General features: G+C 32.0%; 1 protein-coding gene across 30 annotated transcripts in view; it reads left to right on the top strand.

Annotated features, from left to right (window-relative positions):
- The window catches only part of LOC142318879 (serine/threonine-protein kinase MARK2-like), a 385,326-nt gene that overhangs the window by 259,091 nt on the left and 101,402 nt on the right, over positions 1-24,833 (top strand). For 25 of the 30 annotated variants that reach the window (XM_075355485.1, XM_075355493.1, XM_075355492.1 and 22 more), the window contains 4 exons: positions 13,826-13,962; positions 14,958-15,014; positions 20,238-20,373; positions 22,811-23,046. In XM_075355485.1, the coding sequence (XP_075211600.1) occupies positions 13,826-13,962; positions 14,958-15,014; positions 20,238-20,373; positions 22,811-23,046 (566 nt within the window). The remainder of the gene's footprint in view (positions 1-13,825; positions 13,963-14,957; positions 15,015-20,237; positions 20,374-22,810; positions 23,047-24,833) is intronic. The other 5 variants (XM_075355475.1, XM_075355500.1, XM_075355474.1 and 2 more) reach the window with 1 other exon arrangement.

The following is a 24,833-nucleotide window of genomic DNA, read 5'->3' as shown; positions in this document are numbered from 1 at the left end:
ACTTAAGAAGTAGTATACTTTCCCTAATGAAGTAGCAGTCATTTTTATGTACGATATTACACAATTTATTTGTTATATATTTGACTGACCATGGAAAATTATTGAAGAATGGTAACATTTACCATTTTGTCTACCATTTTTTGAATACCATACTGTCTTGAATACGATGTAATGTTCAATCAAATTTATTTTTATTTTAAGTTATTTTATTGTAGTCTGTATGTTTACTCTGCATAATACATTCTATTTGTGTTAACAATATCAATTATGTAGTTGGTAAGTTATAAGATGTTCTGCTTATATGTCAAAGGGAATAAGTTGCTGTATAGCTATGAATGATTGGTATGATTTACATTTATGTGGGATTATTATTAATGTCACATTTGTCTGAGAGAATTTGATAGCTGAGTTTGTGAAGACATAAATATATATATATATATAGAAAAATTGTAGCTAAGGTAAGAATAAAATAACAGTTAGTGTGTTGTTTGGAAATATTTGTTGTGTGTTATTTACTATTAAGTTATATTTTTATGGTTATGATTATTTATTAATAATTAAAAATATAAATGATTTTGTTTGTAATATTTTTGGCCATTTTTTATCATTTAGAGGTGTATTCATAATTATTTCTGATTTTTTGGTACAGTTGAGAAATATTACAGAATTGTTAGGAGAGAATAAGGATGGAAGCTATTAATTACAAATCTTTTTGTATTTGTGCAAATGTAACTGAATGCAACTAGCAAAATATCTGGAAAATATTGGAAAAGCTCAACTTATTTTATGTTAATTTATTGAAAACAATTGCTTAATAAATTTGATTAAGTTTACATGTAACAGTTAATGAATTTGCTGATAATCAAGATTTTTAGTAACCTAAATTTTCAAAGAATTAATATATGGTTAGCGTGTAGTAAGCATAAAATTTCTGTATTATCTCAAGTTTAATAGTAACTGTGAATAACAGCGTGGTTGTATCAGCAATTTAAAAAATAGTTGCACATGTGTATAGAATATGATTGCAAATTAAAAAAAAGTTCTAGTAGCTGTAATAAATGCTTTATTATTTGACCAGTAAGGAATAAAATGCATCTTTACTTACATTTGCAAACCATGAATTCAAATAAAATTATAAAATTGGGCAGCTCTTAAATTTTTGAACTATTTATATCAGTTAAAAAATTTTTCCCATGTATTATTTTTACATAGAAAAAAAAGCATATACTTTGTTATAAAATTAAAATAATGTTGATTTTCTCATTTAAAAAACTAAAATCCTGTAGAATATTTTTCTAAAGAATAAAATAGTTTCCTTCTAACCAGTTATTAGTTATCTAAATTATGTTGCTGCATTATTATAATACCTTCATGTTGCATTTTATAGAGTATGCTACTGTATTATTAGTTGACTTGAAATATAATGGCTTTTTCCTTTTAATCTTGTTTTTGGCCTCGTCTAATTTAAATTTATTTTCTGTAATATGTACTGATAATACACCTCAGTATTTTTCTGCATGTAATTAAATGTGTTAATTACATTCTTATAAATTTTAAATCATCATATTCCATAATTCTTTAGAAAGTCTTGTTCATGACTTATCCCTGTTTAAAATAATCCCAATTGATTTTTCTGACGTGATAATATTTCACAGAAGCAGATTTGATTTTTATATGCAGTTCATAACTAATACTGCAAGAGCAAGTAATTAGTAGAAGGTCTTATGTTGGAGAATATAATTTTAGTTTGCACGTTATGAAAAGGACCCTGGATGATTTTCTTCTTACTTTTTGTACATCAAATTTCTTCTAAAATCACAGCCTACATGAAAGCCAAACTATTTGATTTCATTCACCCCATTGTTCAAAATTCTTTTTAACGTCAAGCTATTCTTTTGGGCCTTTTCCTCATTTAACAACAAAATTTTGCTTTGAACCATTGTTTAATATTTTTAAATGATGTATTAACTTAGTTAAGTTACATGATTCATAAGCAGATACCTGCATAATTTTACAGAATCATAAGGAATAAGTTTATTAATTTAATAAAAAGAAATTGTACTGATTGATTCAGTGGTACTCCATTTGTAATTTTCTTCTGAGAAAGTAGGTAAAGTTGTCTGATTGCTCACGAACTGTGCTGATCCATATTGAAGGAAACTTGCTCCTCACTCCTTATTCATCCTGTTTAGTCATTGGCTCTATTAATCACCCAATTCTGCTGACCCATTTACGCACACAGAACATAGTGGCTCACCACTTTTACAAAATCATCTGTTATTTGCAATTCCACATATATATTAGCTTCCCTATTTCCTTCGTTTCATTACTAAATAATAGTTATTTGTGTAAAAAGGTCTTAGAATATGATTTACAAATGAGTAATTATAATTTTTATTAATGGTTATTGTGCCAATACACGTTCCTGTCATAGGTTTGCTATAATTGAAAGAAAATGTCTATCCTAGGGAAAAGTAAATCAGTGAGTGGTTTAGTCTAGGAAAATAATAAAAAAACATGATTGTGATATTATGACTGAGAAACGGGTCACTTCTGATTGATCCCAAAAAGAAATAAGAACGAGTTCTAATTTCATAAAAGTGTCATTCGGATGTTAAGAACAAGACAGTTCATTTTTTGTTTTTTCAGTTAGCTTCACAAAACAACTAAATAATCAAAAAGAGTAACTTGTGTAGATGATTTTGACAAAGCTGTTATATAATAGACAGTTGACAGTTTTTACACTACTCTACATGCATTTTAAACAAAATTTTAAATCAATGAGATTTAAGAGGTAAAACATGCAGAAAACATCCCAATCCTGTAGGGGAAGACATTCGCCTTGTGATGCTTCCAGTCACCATACCCTCGCTGTTTCTAGCCCTGATGGGCTTTAAAGGGAGTCGTCTTTCAGCCTCTAACTTTTTATATCTCATAGTAATAAGCCAGGCCTTGTTGGGATGCCACCGATGTAAATGCTTTGGTAGACATTTACATTGGTGATTTGTAAACTCAGCTTTTGCCTTCGCTGCAGGCCTTGTTTAATAGTTCTTGAATGTCCTGCATCATTGTCCTCTGAACTAGCTAACCAAGTTCACAGAAGTATGAACCCCTAGTTCTACTTTTACTGAGCCACTTTCTAGTAAATGTCTCATAATTCAAGGCAAATTTAACAACATACCACCAAAAATGTTGTTCGCAACAACAGAATTTAGTCCTAGTTCCCTTTGTGAACTCAAACATTCAGTTCATACCCCAAACATAGGTTAATTTACGGACTCTGGTCCACAAGGGAGAGTAGGGCAGACCTCCTACTCCCACTCAGCTCCATCGCAGAGTCCCACGTGACATCTACTAGCTTTCTACCATCGTCAAGATGCCGCGCTACACCTCACGTCTGCATGGGATCCATGCCCTCGGGAGTGCCGTCGTCATCCTGCTGACAGTGAATATTCAATAAATAATCACCACAATTTCTATCTAACCGTGGCTCGATGCCAACACACCCACCTTCTGCCAATCAACTGTCCAGGTGGTCCCTAGCCACCCAGGCTGCTACTCTACCATATCCCTTCATCTGTCCCACTCAGGCAAGGAATCTAAGGAAGCCAGCCACAATAGTCCATTCTCTGTAAGTCTTCCAGTTGATTCGTAGATCAAAGAAGGAATCCACCCTCTCGAGTTTCCTTACAACTGGCATGCTCAGCCTCATACTGGGGACAAACATAAAGGACATGGTCCATGGTGTCATCGACCCTACAGTTCGGGCAAAAGCCTGAATCAACCAAACCAAATCTAGTCAAACTATTCCTAAAGACACCATGTCCTGAAAGGAATTGAGTTGTGTACCGATTGGGGGAGACCCACCTAATTGCTCGCAGCTTCTTAACATTTGGAAAAATGCCATGCGTGTATCGACAGAAGAATTGTTCCACCTACCTTGCCAAGAGTCAAAACCTTGGTCTTCGATTTCTCGCATACTCCCAGAAGTAAGAAGGCCTCCCTTCTTAGAAATGTACTGCTTGCTATGTTCCGTAGCTAGAATGTCTTGGGTTTTATGCCGGCAATCACAGAGACTGCCTTTTTCAAGATAGTTCTGTAGCCACCAGCTAACAATAGAATACGCTGAGCTTCAATAGAATGTCCCTATAACATTGGAATGGTAAACGATGAGCCCAGACGGGAGCAGCGTACAACATTATGGCCTCACAGACACCTTTGTAAAGAATACGCATGGTATGATAATTCATCTTCCAATTGGGATGGATAACTCCACAAACACCAAAGACGGCATCAATGGTCTTCCTTGCGACAAACTGCAGGTTATCCTTGAATTGAAGTCTCATCAAAGATGACACCCAGATATTTCATCACAACCTGTGGTGTCGGGTCACGGCTAGACAACCTTTAAGAAACATCATAATGGTTTGGCTGAAAACCATCTTATGCTGAAGACCCCACAACCTTAGAAACTTGCATGCCTGTTTTGCTTTGAGCTCTTATCTTGGCACGCAAGTTACCCTTGACCAGCAGCAACCCATCGTCAGCATATGCCGACGATGCCACAATGCAGCCACTGGGCATCTGCAACCGAATGAGAGAATCTAATTCAACAACCCAGACAAGTGGACCTAATACACTGCCCTCTGTGAACCACTATTTAGACAGGATCTTTCCTACTTCCAAACTACCATTGCGAAGGACTATGGTTCTGTTGCTGAAATAACTCAAGATAGTTCAAATCTCATTTATCATGCACCCACGCTGCTGAAGTTGAAACAAGGCAGAGGGCCACAAGTTATTGAAGGCCACAGATATGTCTAAAAAAATGCAGAGTACATATTTGCACTCGCTGAATGAAGCCAGATCCATTACTATAAGAATTGCATCCTCTGTGCCCTTGCCGGGGCGAAAACCATTCTCGTCGTCCATCAGCAAGAGGTTAGAAGTCAATCTACTATTGATGAAGTGGTACAAGACCTTGGAAACCTTACCAATTACAGGCAAGAGCGTCAGAGGGCGGTAGAAGAACTTACAGTGGGGTCCTTGTTGCCACCTTTGAAGAGCAGTTTCAACTCACCATGTTTCCAACATGCTGGGAAATATCCAGCAAAAAGCATCCTATTAAAAACCCTAGTCATGGGACCAAGAAGTACTGGCAACATGCGAACAAGGAGCTCCACTGTGATTCCATCATATCCGAGGGCTTTATTCCTAGCCAGGCTACAAATTACTTGGCAGTCTTCCACCTCAGTAAGAAGACAAATTCTCAGAGTGAAAACCTACGACTTCCCTGGGAACACGTCGATGATAAGAGGTTTCACCAACCTCTGTATTCATCTGGAAGCAGATGAATACAGGCATACGACTAGAAATTGGAAATCTTATAGTAAACTAATGAAGAATGGAATCATGTGACACCATCGGGAAGTAAAGTGTACTAACGAATGCCAGCCATCTCTATGTGAAGCCCGGAACTTTTCACCCACACTTGTAGTTACAACTGATAAATAATCTTCATAAATTTCTATAAATAAAATTAGAATCCTGATTACATTTCTTTCTTTATGATCACATAACCAATTTATTGTATGCTTACTAACTAGGCAAAATATAACAGCAGCTCAAGAAATTATGTAGTTTTTCTAAACTTCGTAGTTTATATTCATATTCATTACTCATATTTTTCTATGAAATATACCTAGTATACCTTAACTAATTTTTATTTAACATAATTATAAACTATTTGAATTCAGTACATATAACAATATTAATAAAATATAATTTAATATTTATTATTTATTTTCGTTTTAATCTATTTATTTGTTTTAGTTAATAACAATTAACTTTTACAATGTATTATATGAATTTTTTAATTCATTATTTTTATTTACTGGTACTTTTATTCCTAAAAATTTATGCAAATTATTTAAAGGTATTTCAAGGTTTAGAGGACACACTTTAAATGTCACATTCTCTCTTAACAGCAGTATGTTAAGCCTAAAACTATATTAACTAAACTTCAACTACAAAAATAAATTATAAATAAAAAAATTAAATTTCAAACTAATAAAAGCCTTTTGGGGAAGTGCAAATTTGATGTTCTACAAATATGAACTTTATTCACAAACTGGAGAATAGTTTCAAAAAGATGTACTAATTCTGTTTATTTTAAAGAAAAATACAATTTTTTAACACTAAAATGGCCTAGTTTTTTTCAGTAGCCAGCTCTTGTTTTTTTATATTAAGTTCTGTTATTAAGATAACCTTAAATAAAAACTTTAATGTCTCATTAATAAAACAAGTGTCATACAAATCTTGTTTATTTTACCTTTTTATTTTTTACGTTTAAATAATTTATAATTATATACAAATGATTACTAGTTGACAAGTCAACTTACCTAAAACAGTATAATCAAATCTACTTGAGATGCAGTTGAAGATGAGAGTTTTGATGTCTATCACACATGATTTGTTACGGCATTTGACAGGTTATCTGGTGATTTATTATTGACTAAAGTGTCACATTATTGTACTAAAGCTTAAGTACTACAACGGTATTCAAATTCTATATCAGTAAAAAAACAGACAGTGCTCTTTAACAATAGAGTTCATCAACTCGTTGGTCTGAATGGGACATGTCACACTGACAGTAGAACTCTTAGCATTGCCAGAGTGTAGAAATTAATTCTACAGACAAATTTTATTTACTTACTCTTTGTGTATGTATTAGAACGCTTTTTTACCAATGTACATCTTTAACTACTTTTTATCATTTATTACTCTATACTATTAAATAAACAGACTATTAAAGTATAGCAATATCAAACAACAATTATTTTTATAATTATACATCAATCTACAGATAGATAAGAAATAAATACAGAAGCAATTTATAAAATTGTTTATTACGTCAAAGTAACTTGTACCTTTTTTATTTATCACTCCCTATTCCAAACTTCTTTCATCTCTTCAATTCTAGAAAACTGTTATCAACCTCTACTCTACATTGTTGTTTTCTGTAGTCAGATGAAATTTCTGAATCACTACGACATTAATGGTAAACGACATCTTTAATTGCTCCCTACTTGTTCTATAACATTTTTCCACCCTTTTAGTGACTGCCACACCTCTTTTATCTATTTTGGATATTTTATGCTTGCATAGACACAACTTCCAGATTAAATGTCTTACTGTGAGGTGTTATCCAGTTCTTCAAATAAACTTTCAGTTTATTTGAAGTATATAAAGTTCAATTGTGATAAATTCTGGATGACGTAGAAGACTATTAATGCTATTTTTTTTCACAAAAAAAATTTCATCAACGGCTTAGCAAACATACTGTGGTCTGTTCTTTTTTGTTAGTTCCTACATTTCATCTATAAATGAAATAAGAGGATTCCTAACCAATTTTGGATATATACTTTTTAAAAAAAATGAAGTTGGTGCTTTATCTATCTGAATGTGGTAGTGATAGGATGCACTGTCTATCACTTTCATCTGACAGACATCTTACAACCATTTTGAATAACTTTTTGAATTCATTTAACCATTGTTATCACTAATATTTGAGCTTTCATACGGTGAAACAACCTGGAATCCCATTACACCATGAAGTACTTTAAGTACTGCCCTTTTGAATAAGGAACTGTCATTTCTTTTGAAATGACAGTTGCTCACTTTATGTGAGCAACTTTTATTATGAATGTAACTGCTATGAAAACAAGTTTCATTATTGTAGACAACCAGCAGACTTTCTTCCTTAAATTTTTTTAGATTTTTTTAAATTTCTTATATTTCTATGTGTCTTTTCCTATGTGTGTTACCAAAGTTCTGTGGTATTTTTGGTTTGCTGTTCAGTGATTTGGCTATCAGTTGAGTAAGTACTTTCGTATAGTACCAGGCTAGGCTAACTGTCAGCATACTTCGGATGCTGTTTTGCACTTTTACACTAATTACTTTATTTTCCTGCGGAGATCATGGGACAAATTTTAATGTTTACCCGCCTCATCGTGGCAACTGGGTGGCAACAACTTCTGGTCTTCAGTCCCTGTGACAATTAAGGAGTCATCCCCTAATCCTACTTGCATTCTTTTCAGAACAAGGGTCGTAATCTGTGGTTAGATTTAGAGGTATAAAGAGCGACAGGAGAATATTCAGGTCTCCAGCTGTCTGTACTCGCTGCAGGCAGTCATTGCAATTGTGGGTTTGCCCAACTTATTGTTAGACAGGCAGCAAGAATTTTGTAATGGTTAGTCAGGCTAGGAAATCTCCAACCGTGACAAAATTCGTTGAGGTTTAAGAAGTCCAAGCAGAAGAGGAAACCGGAGCCTGTTCCTATGACCTTGTTGGAGGATGAGGCTTCAAAAATGGTTAGAGGGACATCCGCCTGAGGTAAACCAAACCCTGCAGTAGACACTTTCCGTAAAGCGATGGGCAGACCTGGCAGTTCTGCCCCGTTGGTCAAGGCAGTCCAGGGTGATCTGGATTACCTAATTGAGTTTTTGGTTCTCGCCAGCAGCGTCGACTCAGGTGCGAGGAAGACAATTCTTCATCGCTTGTTAAAAATTCAAGAGGCCTTTTCCGCTATGGTGGAAGGCTATAAGAACTTTGGCCTCCAAGATCAAGGAGGTCAAAGTGGTTTAGAGACCAGCTCCTGCTCCAGCACAGCCCAGGCACTATGTTAAGGTTGATTGCGACCACAGGAGGCCAGCCAGGCCAAAAAAACCCAGAAGTCTTAATTGTTAACAAGCCAGAGGGGTCAACAAAGACAAGTGCAGATTTGAAAAAGGACTTCCACAGGCTGCTCTTCACGGCAGCCGTGAATTAGGGACATGGGGCCCACAAAGGTGTAGTTGTGGTCGCTGATAATGAGGAGACGGTTCCAGTCATCAAGGACTCTCTTGCTGTGCAGAAGTTTGAGGTCAAGGTAGACCCCAAGCGAGGTCGTAGGCCCCGTGACATAGTCTCTGTAACAACTTGGACAAGGCTGCGTTCAAAAAGGAATGTAGGTTTGTCTTGAAGACAAACCTACATTCAAGCGTGATGCCGCTTGGTATCACAGGGTTTTGGAATTAGATGCTGGTCTCTTCCAGAAGTTCTTGTCTGAGGATAGAATTTAACTGGATTTTGCATCCTGTCATGTCAAGGCTTCATGTCATGTCATGTCTTGACGTGCAGCGATGCTTCAAATGTTGTCACTTCGGCCACAGGGCCAAATTCTGCAAGCATGCATTGATCTGCACTCACTGTGGTCAAGAGGGCCAAAAGGGTGACAATTGTCTGCAGAAAAAAATAGGCTCTGACTTGCATCAACCGTCAAAGGTTGTGCAAGAGTCATAGGCAGTCTGTGAATAGTAAGGAGTATGGTTGTTACAAGAGAGGAGTTGAGATTTATTTCAACTTCGATGGTTAGATTTGGTCAGCTAAATGCCCAGGGTGCCTATGTAATCCAAGTTGAGTAAGGTGAAGTTGTGAATGTTGTTCTTCTACAACACCCATACATGGTTAAGGGTAATCTGCCAGGCTTTCCTGGTTGGAGGAAAGTTTTCATTGGTGACAGCAAGTCTGCTGTAATGTGCAGGAAGTTTTTAGGTGGTGCCTTTGTACGGCAAACCTCTGACATGCATCACGTCATTGTCAAGCTGTGGATGGTCTGACCTAATTGTTGTTAGTTCATACTTTCAGTATAAAGATCCCATTGCACAGCATTTGGAAAAATGGGATAGGATTGTTAGGCTAGTAGCGGGTCATCCTACTATTATAGGTGTTGATGCGAAAGCCAAATCGCCTCTTTGGCACAGTGAGATCACAGATGATGGCGGCGAATTGATTGAAAATTTCATTGCACAGCATCATCTGGATGTTTTTAATGTGGCCAGCGAATTGTCTACTTTCACTGGTACAGTTGGGTTGCAGAGGACCTTTCATGGTACAAACATTGATGTTATCTTTGGCAAGGATATCCTTGGTACAATTCTGAACTGAATCATTGGACAAGTGATTATCAACTAACAGTTTTTGAGTTGGTAGGTGAGCTGCACGATTTCTATAGGGGGAATGTCCATGTTCAGCAGGGGTGTTTCCTGCAAAGGTGGGCAGATTGGCCTAAGTTTTTAAATATTCCTGCAGCCACGCTCCAAGTTTTTGCTCGAGTCTGGACGAGTCTCCATTAGATGACCTGGCAGAGAATTTTTCTTCTGCGGTAGTTGAAGCCGCTGAGCAGTCAATTACCAGAGACATGGGTCGAGAGAGACTAGCTGGATGGTGGACTCTGGATTTGACCACGATGAAGCGAACTGTGGGTTGGCTCAGGAGAGTTGCACAGCGTGAGGGTGATCCTGATTGGCGTGCAGTTTGGCTTGCGAACTATCATTGGAAAAGGACCAAGTATTTTCACTAGGTTAGGTCTTCTAAGCATCATTCCTGGCACTCTTTTGTATAAGAGCAGGGAAATAAAGACCCATTGGGTGTTGTCTATAGAGTACATGGTCATAAGAAAAAAGACATTCTTCTGTCGGCTCTCTCGACCCAGGATGGAGTTGTTATAGACAAAGATCATGTCATCATTCTTTTGATGAATGATGAATATCTGCTTCATGAATATTAGGCATACTTATTGCGTATCTCAGTGAAATTAGGGAAAAACAATCGCATTCAGAAAAAAAAGTGCTTTTCCATCAAGACAGTGCTCCAGCTCACACTTCAGTCATTGCAGTGGCAAAAATGAAAAAAATTATGGTTTGAATTCCTCCAACACCCTCTATATTCACCTGGTCTGGCTCCCAGATAAAATTCAGCTTGAGAGGAATACAAAAAGAATTTCATAGGTAGAAAGTTTATTTTTAATAATGCTTTAAACAGATTCTTTGATTGTTACAAGTTATTTAGTATGCTGAGATGGAGGATTTCTGCTTAATTGCTATTTTATATGGAAGTTTCTTCTACTATGTTTTCAGACTATTTCAATGGTATTTAAGATTTAAATTTTAAAAGTTGCCACTTCCTATGATCATTTATCAAAAGAAGGTTTGCAATCATACTGTTCAGATTTGAATAATATTTTGTAGCTGTGGTGTGTCATATACAAGAATTTACACTAGTATTAGTTTCATCCCTTTGTTTGGCAATTTTTTTTTTACCAAATATGTAATTCTACAAATTCTTTTAAAAAAAATTATTGCATGGATGGGTAGTTTCCTGATACAGGTTGGGCATTTTCTAATAAAAAAAGTAAAATGGGATTGTTTAGTTTTCTACATGCAGAAATCCAATTTCATCTTAATAATATTGCAAAGATATATAATTGTACTTCGAAAATACACATTTTTAAAACAATTGTTTCTTTATCAAAATAAATTGTATGAAAAAATGATCACTGATGGAATCTGCATTTATTTCTGCATAAAACCAATCAAGTTAATTTTATTTACTGTCTTTAGTTTAATAATGGTAGACATTGAATGGGAAAAGTTGCTTCCCTTGTAGCATTTTCATTGTATTAAAGATAATATACTGTATGTTCTAAAAACACAATACTATTTGGAACAGTATGTTCCAAACAAGAAAGCATAATCAAAGAAAAAAAAATTCTAAATTAATCTGGTAATTACATTCATCTGTATATTCCCTGATAAAAATAAATAGTATTAAAGAGATAGTATACTTACTGTGTAAATATAAATGAGCAGTATGTTTTATTAAATTTAATGTGAAATAAAATGTCATGATTTGTTAACTTTATAAATAATACACAATTATTGATGTATAATGACTTGTTGTATACAAATTAATGTTGCAAGCATACTACTCATTTAGTAATGTCTTCACATGATAATGCAAGTCACACAAACTGATGTCATGTAAAAATAATTTTTATTTTTGAAAAGCACAAATTTAAATTGTACTTAGTATGGTAGAAAATACATGCTGTTGATATGAATGTTGTATAAGAATAACTGAATTCATACAAATTACTAGGGTTTTATATTGTACTGAATTGTTTACTACATCCATAAATAAAAACATATTTGTCAGTGAAAAATTCACATAAAAGTTTTTTTATTATGTGATATATTCATGTAAAATTAAATCTACCCAGGGTAAAACTACCATGTCAAGTTAAGACTAAATTTTTTTTAGCATCTTTCTTCATTCACTATGCTCAGATAATCAAAGAATATTATCATATTTGCTCTGAAAATAAACTAGGTAATTACATAAACTTTGAGTAATTTTTAAGACCTGGTGTTGCAAGTACTCAAGTGTTGTTCAGCGTTGAAGTATTCAAGATATTAATTTAGAGGCCTAATTTTGGACTAAAAATTTCTGTTGTAAAATTTAAATGTTTTTTAACCTTCTAACTTTTTAAGAACTTAATTTTTTTTGCATAGTCTGCTTTGCTTGAAAACCTGATTTTTATAAATAATTCTGTTTTGTCTATGGTAATTTTTATTATATTTGATTAAAATAAGTTTACATTTAAGTTTTATTCTACAGTAATATTAATTTAATCTGAGATTGTTTTATGCTTAATAAGATTATTGATATAATTTAACAAAATTTATTTTACATTAGTATTAAGACTACAGGCCAAAGAACATACTTGAGGTAATATTATGAAAAGAACTGTTGGTTCTTTGAGTGGAACTGCTGAAAGTAAAATAACATTTTAATACTTGTAAAATGATCTTTTCTGTAATTTTAAAAATTCAGTTGACAGTTTTACTGCAGTCAGGAATGTTAGAGCAACATTTTAGAACTATTAGAAAACTGTTCCTCAGGGGTTAGAAGATAAAAAATAAAATAAAAAGATAAAATTAGCTGTATTAACTCAACAGTCCCATAAAGGTATAGCACCAACATACTTCCTAGCATTCCCTTTAGGTTGTGTTAAAAAATTTTTTAAAGTTTTACCTGAAGCCTCAAGTACAATGTATAGTGTTCAAATGAATATGAGGAACCAAAGTGCACATATCCTGTTTTTCATGTTGACTTCTAGAACACGAGCACATCTTGCAGAAGCTGACATGTTTTAAACAAAAAAATATGTTCGGTATATTTTCATAAAATCCAGAAAAACATAGTTTGTTCACCCTTTTCGAATTTCTTTTATGAAACTGTTAATTACTGTAAAAAAAATCTTCCAATATGAAATTTTATGGTTACAATGAAAGTCTGTATTCTGTTACATTAACAACTAATCTTTTGAAGTCATTTTATGGAAATATTTTTGCATGTTATGTATCTGGAAATCATAACACATAATCAATGAAAGAGCAATAATAACATGTTTTTACAAAAATTGAATACATCTTTCTTCTTCAAATTTATTCATAATAAAAATTATAGGAAGGAGATTAAGTCTAAATTTAGCTCATAATAATTTTTTTAACAAAATTGTGCCAGTTGTAACTGGAATCATACTTATATTAGCCAAACTATAGTTAGCATTTACATTTATTAGGTTTAACTTTAGTGTGCATCCAGTTGTCATTAGTATAATAGAAGTATCAAGAATTGACCATTAGTGACTACACTGAATTTTTATATAAGTTGTATCTGGTATTCTGCAACATATACAATGTTTGTCTTGAAGTGTGAGTTTTTTATGACTGACTTCTCCTCAAAAGTCATCGTGGTTAATACGGCTAATTTTTGTTATTGTTTGCTTATAATTTTCATTGTGTACATTTTTTCTTTGTCAGTGTGTACTTCTGTTCTTTACCTGTTATGTAATAGATCCACTGTTAATTTTTCCTTTAATGAATTATTCAAGTAAAAAAAAATTTCCTTGTTATAAATATAACTATTTTTTTTGTTTAAGTGAAATTATTTCAAGTAATTGAAACAGAGAAAACGCTTTACTTGGTAATGGAGTATGCAAGTGGAGGAGAGGTATTTGACTATTTGGTGCTCCATGGGCGAATGAAAGAAAAGGAAGCTAGAGCAAAATTTAGACAGGTATTGATTTATGTTTTTTTCATCTAAAGATAATAATTAACATTAATAAATGCCTTTTTCTCAGAAGAAAGCTTCAACTAGGTTGTAAGATGTTTGGATTAATATTTTTTTAAGATAATTTCTATAAAAGATATATGTGTCATGTATAATTAAAAAAAGTAAAAGAACTGAGTTTGTCATCAAATTTCTAATGGCTTTCTTTAGCAGCACTGCAGTTTAGTCACTAAATGAACAGTCCTGGTTTCAGTTCTATTGATTTTTTTTAATTTTAATTGTTTATTAGTGATTTTATTATGCTGTTATATTTAATTTCAACCATTACTTATAGTATAATTATATGCTTCTTTTTATACATACTATTAAAGTTATTTAAAGTCCTGCATATTTTTTGAAAGCTGGTGTTTCTTTGTCATGACCTTTATATTACTAGCATCTTATTAAGTTATTACAGAAATTCTTTTCAGTAATTTCTATTTTTTAATTTTCTGTACTGCAACATTCTTATTGAATGGGGAATTGTGCATTATTTCCTGCAGAAAAGGGTTCATTAATTTGTGTCTGCTGAATCTCCCGTTCTTTGTTAAGGATTTGGTTTATATAATGCATATGAGCTATAAGTGGCTGTAGTCAGATTTGCTTTCTGTGAACTCAATAATCTTCTTTATATAACCAGTTCCTTTCATGAACAGCGTGAGTTGTTGATTGAAGGGCAGAAAATGTTATTCAAAGAGCTTGGCATGCTGATGGGCAAGATCATATTTTACTCAATGAAGAAGGTTACAGGAAACTACTCACTTTTGCAGGAAGCATGTTATTCCAGGGAATGGCATAATTATTATTGTAATTGACTTTCATGTCATAACCATTAGCTTCTGGCTCCTCAGCATACACATTGGAGTATTTAATAGAAAGATTAATTTTTTTAAATTATTTTTATACTTGTTAAAACTTTGTTCCATGATGAATTTACTTCATCTTTTGTATTTATATTACAGATAGTTTCTGCAGTACAGTACTGCCACCAAAAGAAAATAATTCACAGGGATTTAAAAGTAAGTGCATTTTAATAATTTATCATGTTTTGCTTGTTTTATTTGAGTAATTGCAATGAAATAATTGCTTAGTTTAGTAATGTAATGAAGGTTGTAAGTAATATTGTTTGACAGTAATATCAATATCAAATTAATAAAATATGATAATTAAAATTATAACTACACAGTTTTTCTTTTTAGTAGAAAATTAATATATTTTACCTGTTTATCATTGTACTTTAAGTATAATATATTACATTAAAAGTGGGTTATTTGGATTGCATTTTTAGACTGCTATTGAGTTCCGTAAGAAGTGCTGAAATTCTATGTTTAACCTGATTTTTCTGTTTTAATACATACTATGTTTTCAATTTAGGCCATTTATTTTCACTATACTGTGTTCTTTTACTGCAATTGTTGAATAAAATTTTTTGTGGAACTATTATTGCCCTTAAAATATCATTCGAAAAGACAGAAATTATATAAAAACCAACATAATTAAAAGAAGTAGAAGGCAATTGGCCTTACACCAGAAGACACTACAGACAAGATAAAATTAAATGAAAAATTCAAGGACAAAAACACTCTTTTCACACTAACAAGAAAGAAACTCACATCGTGAACATTTTCAACACCAGAAAGGACATCAAAATCATAATGTATGAAAAAGTAGTGGGAAGACTGCAAGGCCTGAACAGTTCCTTCAAAGAGATTGAAATAATGGACTGACTAAAGTGATCGTATATGGTCATAAAAGATGGAAAAAAAGAACTATTAGAATTTATTTGTAACATTCTATGTGCTGTTTACTTTAATCATACAATTGCTTATATTTTACTTCATTATTATAATTGCTATGGCATTTTCTTGATTTAAGTGAATTAAATGAAAAAAATTAATGTAACAAAAAAAAGTTTTTTTTTTTATTTTTGCTAACTAGTTGAGTTTTTTTTAATCAAATTGTGAATTGTTTTTTTTTTTAGCAGATGAAAACATGAAAAATAATTTATTACAACACAGAACTTGAATTTCTTAAAAATTTCCTATTAAAACAAAATAAAATTAATATTAAAAAAATTATTATTCGTCTCATTTGTTAAGTTTTTTGCAGAGTATAGAGTAATGAAAATAGCTATCAATAACGTATAATTTAAATCTATATTATCTGAAATCTGCTATTTTTTTATTGGAAATGTTAACTAGATTTAACATTTTTATGCAAGATAACTGCATGTAGAGCATAATATAGAATGTGTCAAATAGGTTGAATTTGATCAGTGTAATTAGAACCTGCACTATGCAAATAGTACATTAATAAATTGGACTATTATTTTTTACATTGATCAGTACATTATAACACATTATATAAATAATATTGAATGGGTAGGTGTGTGCTGTTCATTCCTATAGTAGCATTTCTACTGCTTTATGGATAAAAAAAGCCACTGACCTAACATTTGCTCGGATGGATCAAGAGAAACTGCAGAAAACACTGATTGAGATCAATGTCACAAAATACACAATTTTGTAATAAAGTAGAAATAGAAGCAGTTAAATTCTGTAGGAATGTTTAAAAAAAATGAATATATGTAATCATTTTAAATGAATATATAAGGATATTAAATAAATAAAGATGAGAAAGGGAAAAAATTAGATGTTTATGAAAGTTATTTGAGCACATACGAGTTGTGTAAATAAAGTAATGAGACTGGTTCAGAAAAACTTTCTATTTACAATTCAATTATATGTGGACTCTTATCACCTTCGACATAGTTTCCTTGGGAAGCCGCACAATGCTTCAAATGGTTTTCCCACTCTTCATAGCAGTGTTGGAACTCAGAAACTGGAATATCCTTCAGATGGTCGGTTACATTTTTTAAAATTGTTTTCTACTGTTCCAAAATGGTGTCCTTTGAGGTGTTTTTTAAAGTTGGAACAGGAAAAAGTCACAGGGATTCAAGTCAGGTGAATAAGATGGTTGAGAAACTACAGGAATGCCTGTCTTTGCCAAAAACTATTTAATTGAGAGTGCAGTGTGACAAGGTGCATTGTCATGACGCAGCATCCAGTTGTCTTTGATGGCTGGTCTCACACGGGCAACTCTTCCACAGTTTTTCAAGAATTTCTCGGTAAACATATTGATTTTCAGTCAGTCCTGTAGGCAAAAACTCCTTATGGACAATGCCATTTCCATCAAAGAAACAAATTAGCATGGTTTTGATTTGCTCATTTTTGCTTTTTTGGGATGTGGTGAGTTTGAAGTGTGCCACTCCTTGCTCTGGCGTTTTGTTTCTGGGTTGTACTCAAATATCCAAGATTCAACACTAGTAATAATAATTTTTAGAAAATCAGGATCAGTTTCAATTTGCCCTAGAAGATCACAGCATACTTCCACCCTATTGTTTTTCTGTTCAACAGTGAGACTTTGTGAGACCATTTTTGTACAAACATTTTTCATATCCAATTTGTTTGTCAAAATTTGATGGACTGTGGTGTGGTTCAAATTCAATTGTTCTGTAATCATTCTGACACTTAATCACCATTGATTTTACTGCTTTGAATCTACAGTTAATCAATTAATTACTGTATGAAGTCTCTGATTCACTTAACATTGTCTTCACTTTTTGATGTTAATGGTCTTTCAGATTGTGGATCATCTGCAACTGATTCCCAGGCATCTGAAAATGCTTTAAACTACCTAAAAACTTGAGCTTGTGACAGACGTCATCTCCATATGCCCTTTTCAATTTTGAAAAAGTTTCAGTAGCATTCTCACTGAGTTGAACGCAAGACTTGATTGCACAACATTGCTCATAATTAATATCATTCATTTTTGTAACGTACAACAAAAACTTGTTTCATGAAAAATTGGTTTACGTTTCACTTGGCAGCAATAGACTAAAAGTATTAATATCAAATATAAATCAGCTGTTCTTATAACCATATGTTTACTAGTAACTTTACGGTGTGCAACTTTCACTGTCAAGAAAACTAGTCTCATTACGTTATTTACAGACCTCGTATTATTTGTAATTAATAAAGATGTAGAAAATTTAGAGGTTTCTCTAAGTTAGTATTTTAAGATTATTTTAAATAAATAGTGGAAGATTTTATATGAGATTGTTATCCATTAAAAACAGCAGTAGGAGCATGAAACAGCTTCCTAGTTTGCTAATAATTGTGCTTAATTAGATAAAAACACTTAGATAAAGGAACTAGTGACTTTTTTAAGTAAAGGTTAGAACATTGTGAATTATATTAAAATGGGATTTTTTTTTTAATTGTGTCAGTCTACATGAACATATTTATGGTTACTAAACATTGATTTGACTACCCATTTTTGTATCTAAAACTCATTCTGACCTTTTAAAGGAGCCCAGTAGATATTGTACTTTTCAGACAAAAATGTAGTCATCGTGGTAGAAGTTAAAAAGCTCACTCTTGTCTGAGACATGCTACAGGAAAGGAATTCTGCCCTGATTTTTTTTTTTTGTATGATTAACAAGAAATGCTGATAGTACTATGAAAAAAAAAAGTATAAAACAAATCTTTCAATGTGACAGAAGTATCTAGATTTTGACAGCTAATTTCATCAAGATTACAAGTTGCAGTCAAGATGAGCAATGTATGTATATGAATATGTATATCTACATTACACATACAATATAGTATTATATATTGTAAAATATTATAAAGTATCATCGAAAAAAAAAAAAACTGTAACTGCAACATTTAATTATAAAGCAAAATGAAGTTTTGTTGTAGGACTTAAACGTTAATGATTTATTATTAATAACTTAGCAGTATAATGTTGAGCTCAGCAGAAGTAAAGTCATTACAGAATTTAACTGAAATACCTAAGATTAAAAAAATAGTTTGTGGATTCAAAATTGTTAGTTCAATGCACAAATCACAATATTAAGTATTACCAAATGTGGACAGAATTAAAACAATGAATTTTAGCTTATGTGCAATCAACATTCCATCCACTGAAGGCAAAACTTGCTACAACTGAATATTTCTTCTCTGTACAAGTAGTGAAGTATCTATCTTTGTATATATTTCAAAAAATTTGGAAATCAAATTTACCCATTGAATGTATCAATTCCAGATAGAAATTTTTTTTTAAACTACCATATAGGAAAAACAATTTCTATGTAGGTCCGTATAAGTGCACTGTTCTTTTCTAAAAGTCTCTCATGTTCCTACTGAAGAATTGGAGAGTATTTAGTCAAAAGCTATAGAAAAGAGTTTGTTAATTATTGATTTGCGCTGTATGTCTGAGTCCTTGGACAGCTTGTGCAAAGTTACCTGGAAGTGGTAGTTTTAAAAATACCAGGCAGGAAAAAATTAAGGTAAGGGAAAAAGCAGCTGAGTTATGAAACAAGACTAAAAGACCTCATAGTTTTACCTCAAGGGCCTCTCTAGGGTGTGAATACCTCTTTCAGGAGATGATATTAATAATAATCTCTCAGGAGATTTTATTTTTATCCAGGACAAGAACTGTAATTTTTAGTCAGTGATTATATTGGCCAGTTCAAATATTTCTGTAATAAATTGACTTTCTTTCAAATCTTAAAGAGCTGTCTGTGAATGCTCAGGCTTCCTTAAAATCTATAGAAAACCTTACCTCATCTTCAGAATTGGTTTGTTGAGTGGAAATATTTAATTGAATTAATTGTACATAAACCTGTGTGCTGGAAGGTAAGCTTCCACTTCACTGAATAAAAAAAAATCATTGTGAAAGTGGCTTTTGCAAAAATAATGGTGTTAATTAACCAAGATTTTCTTAAGCATCTTCCATCAACTAGACTTTAAATTGTTCAGAGATTTGGTTCTTCCTCCAAAAAATTACAAATTAATATATTGAGATTGTGTTCTGAATTAGTTAATAATCTTCCTGCTTAATTAAGAACTTATTTTTGAGTTCAGTTTAATTTAATTATTTAACTTTTTAAAAATTATATTATAGATACCTTATTTGCAATTATGTCTGTAAATAAGTTGTACAATAGTTAAATAAACTATGTTTATTTATTCACAATCACAATTACAGCCTAACACTTACAGCTACCGTACTTTGTCTTGGACTGAGAAATGAATATACCTTACTAGTCGAATATGTCAAGTTGTCACTCAAGATTGGAGAATGGAATATTTAATTTTTTAATGTTAATTCTTAATTTTATATTATAACAGTTTCTTCTGAATCCAGAACTAATTTTTTTTTGTGTTTTGTTTTAGGCTGAAAATTTACTCCTTGATAGTGAAATGAATATTAAAATAGCCGATTTTGGTTTTAGTAATGAATTTACACCTGGAAGTAAATTGGATACATTCTGTGGTAGTCCTCCTTATGCTGCACCTGAACTGTTTCAAGGTTTGTATTGAGTAGCAACTCAATTGTCTTTTGATTATTCTTATAATTATAAAAATTCTCATTTTTCTAATTAGTTTTTGTTATAAGAATATTATTGTGATATAAAGAAAATATTTTATGCCAGCAATCATCTTTTAAGTGGGTAGGACTCTGTTATCTGCTAATTCAGTAATAATTAAAAACTCAAACAAAGATAGAAACAAATAGCATCTTCTCTTTCTTTATATTATTATTTTATTAAGAGTTTAAAATTTTCTCAAATACTAAAAATATGTACTTTCAAGCAAATTGGTACATATTAATTAAAAAATAAAAGATTTTTACATAATTGCAAAAACCAAGAAAATAGCAATTATTTAAATAAAATTGAATATGTGCATGATTGCAGCAAAATGTAAATTAAAAAATTAAAAATTTGTTAGCCTATTTTTGTTTTATGTTCAGATAAAGATATTCTCTTACAGAACTAGTATTTTCTCAGCTCTTAACCTGTCGGCAAACATTCAAACTGTTAGAATTCAGTTAACTTGTCAAAAACCAGAAACATTGTGTAATATTCTTCAATGCTCCCTTGTACTATGGATCTGGATATATCATAGGCAACTTACTTCCCTACCTTTTTCTACAAAGTTATTTTTCTATGAAAAAACTTTTTTTTTGTTACAAATATTAATTTTGTAAAATTACTTAGGGAAATGAAAAAAAAATGTTTGATTCTTAATTGTTAAGAAAAGTGCCTGGAAATCTTTCCTCGGTAGAGGAAAATGGTAAATTATGTATTTCTGGTTTTTAGCACAAATTAATTATTTTAATCAGTTAAAACACTTGGACAACCAGATTTAACACAGACTCTTGTGATGTGGTGAGCATTTGTGGCATCTAGAGTGAATTTTATGAAATAATTGAAAAGTAAAGAGTGTATTTTAGTTTAACATTTTTCTATGTGCTTCTGTGGTAGTGTAGAACTTTTCTGTGAGTGAGTTAAGAAATATTTGTGTAGTACTGAGGAACTGGCTTTACTATCCAAAGTAGTGTAAGGATCTTGTTTGACCTTCTTACAATAAAGACTGTGTATTTTTTGTATTTATTAATAAGAAAGTTCATTTGAAATGTTCAGTATTATTCTCAATTAAGTTAACCTGGATTGGCTTAACAGAATTTCATTTTTCATTTAAATATTAATTTTATTTATCACTTGAATTTTCAAGTGTTTCCCAAATGCACAAATTATTTATTATATGTAAAAAAAAATAAATGACATTTATTTGTATAGCTTTTATAAGTGTACTCCGTATTTGTTATAATCAGATACACAAAGAAATTATTTAATTTTAGTTCATGTGTTTTTTAGAACATCTGTACTTACTAGTATAATAATTGATAAAATTTTTATTTGTGCACAATTTTCTATACTCTATTTACTAGTTCTGTCTGGGTATAAATATTCATACTTATAACACAAGTTATTTGTTCTTGAGACGTGTCAACAGGAGTAGACGTGTTTATTGTGCTCCGTTGGAAAGTGAGTGCGTGTATTGCTCGGCAGCTGTTGATTCTGCTGAGCACACATTTTTTTGTGTGCCCTAGATGGGAGCTTCTGAGAATGCAGGTAGTCCAAGAAGTGGGCCCCATCTCCCCGGACAGTATCGGAGAGACAATGCTAAGAAGTGAGACGTCCTGGGCTGTCGTGGCCACGTTTATCAGGGCAGTCATGAAAAAGAAACCGGATGAGGAGGCAAGGTTTATCCATAATTACCAATAAGGCTGACAGTAATAGAATTATGTTGAGTCGCAGACTGCTATTGAAATCGCGATACATCAACGTGTTTACTAGTTTTGTGATTTCACTTTTATGACTGAGTATTTGAAACGTGTTGTTGGTACGAGTGAGTTCATAAGGGGGCTTACAAATCTCAAAGTAATGCCTCAGGGTGATTCCGGGATGCATAGGGTTACTCCAAAGGGAGGTGGTTTTAGTCGGTAGTCTGTTGATGGCGGTTGGATTAGATCACCAGCAGGAGTCCGACACTTCGTGCGTAAATGCATTTTCACCTCCGTCCAAAAAAAAATTGTTCTTGCAGATAGATTAATGAACATGCAGATGCATAGAAAGTTTGTTATTGTGTGATTTATCTTCAAATATAGCTAATAAACTCACTTTGTAGTAGAAATAGATTATGTATTAATGGTTATTATGCAAGTATTAGAAGAACTTGATTGTATTGATAATTGTACTATTTATTTTTAACTACTAAACACCTTATTGGTATGTTAATCAGTAAGTGCTTTTAATAGTACTAAATTAGAATTAGGTAGAATCTAATGTAAATTAGTTTAACTGATGCATGTATAGTAAAGAAGTATCTTATTGTTGTGTCTTGCTTAGTTACATAATTTTGTTCATTAAGTTTATAATTATTTCTTTTTATTTTCACAGGAAAAAAATATGATGGTCCAGAAGTAGATGTATGGTCATTGGGTGTTATATTATATACATTAGTGAGTGGGTCGCTACCATTTGATGGTTCAACGTTAAGAGAATTAAGAGAAAGAGTTTTAAGAGGAAAGTACAGGATCCCTTTTTATATGTCAACTGACTGTGAAAACCTTCTAAAAAAGTTCCTTGTTCTCAACCCTGCCAAGAGAGCGTCATTAGAAGTCAGTGTTAAAATGGTTAATTGTTTTTCTTACTTATTTTGTAGTATTTAATTTCTTTTGTGTCAAAACTAATAATTATTGAGACAGAATGTTATAAAACCGAACATGCCTCCAGTGTGGGTCTAGCTAAATGATTTTTACTCAAATTTTGATGTATAAAATTTTAGGATAAGTGACATTGCTGTTTTAGGTTTCTATTCGCAGATACAATAGTTAAGACCAGATGTAGTGGTTAATGGGATGTAGGTGGTTAAAATCTGACCAAACTGAGTAAAAACAGCTAAAACCAGAAACAGTTATACAAAATTGGTTATATCAGGATAAAATATTAAAAGTGGAAAATGTTACAAACTGGATAAATGGGTTTAAGCAAAAAAAAATTGCTTCATACTAAATAAACCCTCCATCCACCCACCCTAAAAAAAGACTGCATAAAGGCACTACTGTATTTTAAGAAGGTTTTAGCACAAAAATTGTAAAATTATATATTTCAATCTTTTTTTTTTTTCATGAAATTATGTAGCCATTTCACAAATGGCTACATAATTTCAGTGTTTGATTTTATGGAAAAAGTAATTTTGTTACTAAACTTTGGGACTTTATCAATTACATTTAATAGGCCTAAAATTGCAGAGGTATTGGACAAAATGACCTGGCATGCTGTAGTACTATATTTAAGCTGATCAGAGAAATATTGATCTGTAATATGCTGGTATCATCTTACCAAAGATGCCTTGATCTACAAAGTAATTTTGGCAGGATGTATGCATACTAGAGAAGATCTTGAACTTTTTTCTAGTTGAGTTTATTTGCTTTTTTAGCTTCTCTCACTTCTTATTTCTTTCCTTAACCTCGATTCTTTTTTCCTCATTTTCTAACTTGTGTATGCAAGTCTGTCCACGCTAAGTCCATTCAAGACCTTTAGACTCATTGCATCTTGATATGATCTAAAGGAGGGTTGCCTGTGGACTAATCCGAAGATTCTAGTTTTCTGTCTAATGGCTGGAAATGCTTGTCCAGTAAAACTGGATCTCCTATTTTGTAAAATATGAAAACAACCTGCATTGTATGTGACTTCAGATTTAGTCAGGTTGATTTTCATCACAGAAAGTTATAGACCATTTGGCATGTGACTACCTAACAATTGTACAGCACTTATTATGAGACATATTATTAATAAAAAATGTAAACCCTGATTTTAACCCAGTTTAACAATATAAGAAGAGTATTCAGTAAAGATTAAATGGAATTGTGAAGATGGCTTTAAATATGAAATGCTTTAACTTTTTGATCAGCATTTTTTATTTTTTGGCGCGTGTATGTGTGTATATATATATATATATATTACTAAAAACACATAATATTAATTATTAATATCCTATGTTGTTTTTAGTAAAAAAATAGAAAATTAATTGTTTTACAAATTAATGAAAATTGTAAGGAAAGCAAATGAATATAAAAAGTTTAAAATTTAATTTTTAGAGGAAGAAATTGTAAAATAATCAGCCTTTGTTATAGGGATGAAATTTGAAGTGAATATAAAAATTGAATTGATGAGAGTAATCTGTATTAAAACTATATGGATTGAATGAACTACCACAAATTTTGCATAATAACTAGGCTATTCTATTGCATTCTTAATGGAGACAAAAAGAATACTATAGATTGTAGATGGTATTATTGTGTCAGTGACACAATAATAGAACGAAAACTATAGTCTTCAAAAGCTTTTTATCAATTGAAAATTTACACTTGTCGGTGGTTTCTTGACAAGACTATTTTATTTTTAATTATTTTTTTCT

This window comes from Lycorma delicatula, chromosome 2 (genome assembly GCF_047948215.1).
Source record: "Lycorma delicatula isolate Av1 chromosome 2, ASM4794821v1, whole genome shotgun sequence".
NCBI classification, from domain to species: domain Eukaryota; kingdom Metazoa; phylum Arthropoda; class Insecta; order Hemiptera; family Fulgoridae; genus Lycorma; species Lycorma delicatula.
This window is presented reverse-complemented; position numbering and strand designations above follow the sequence as displayed.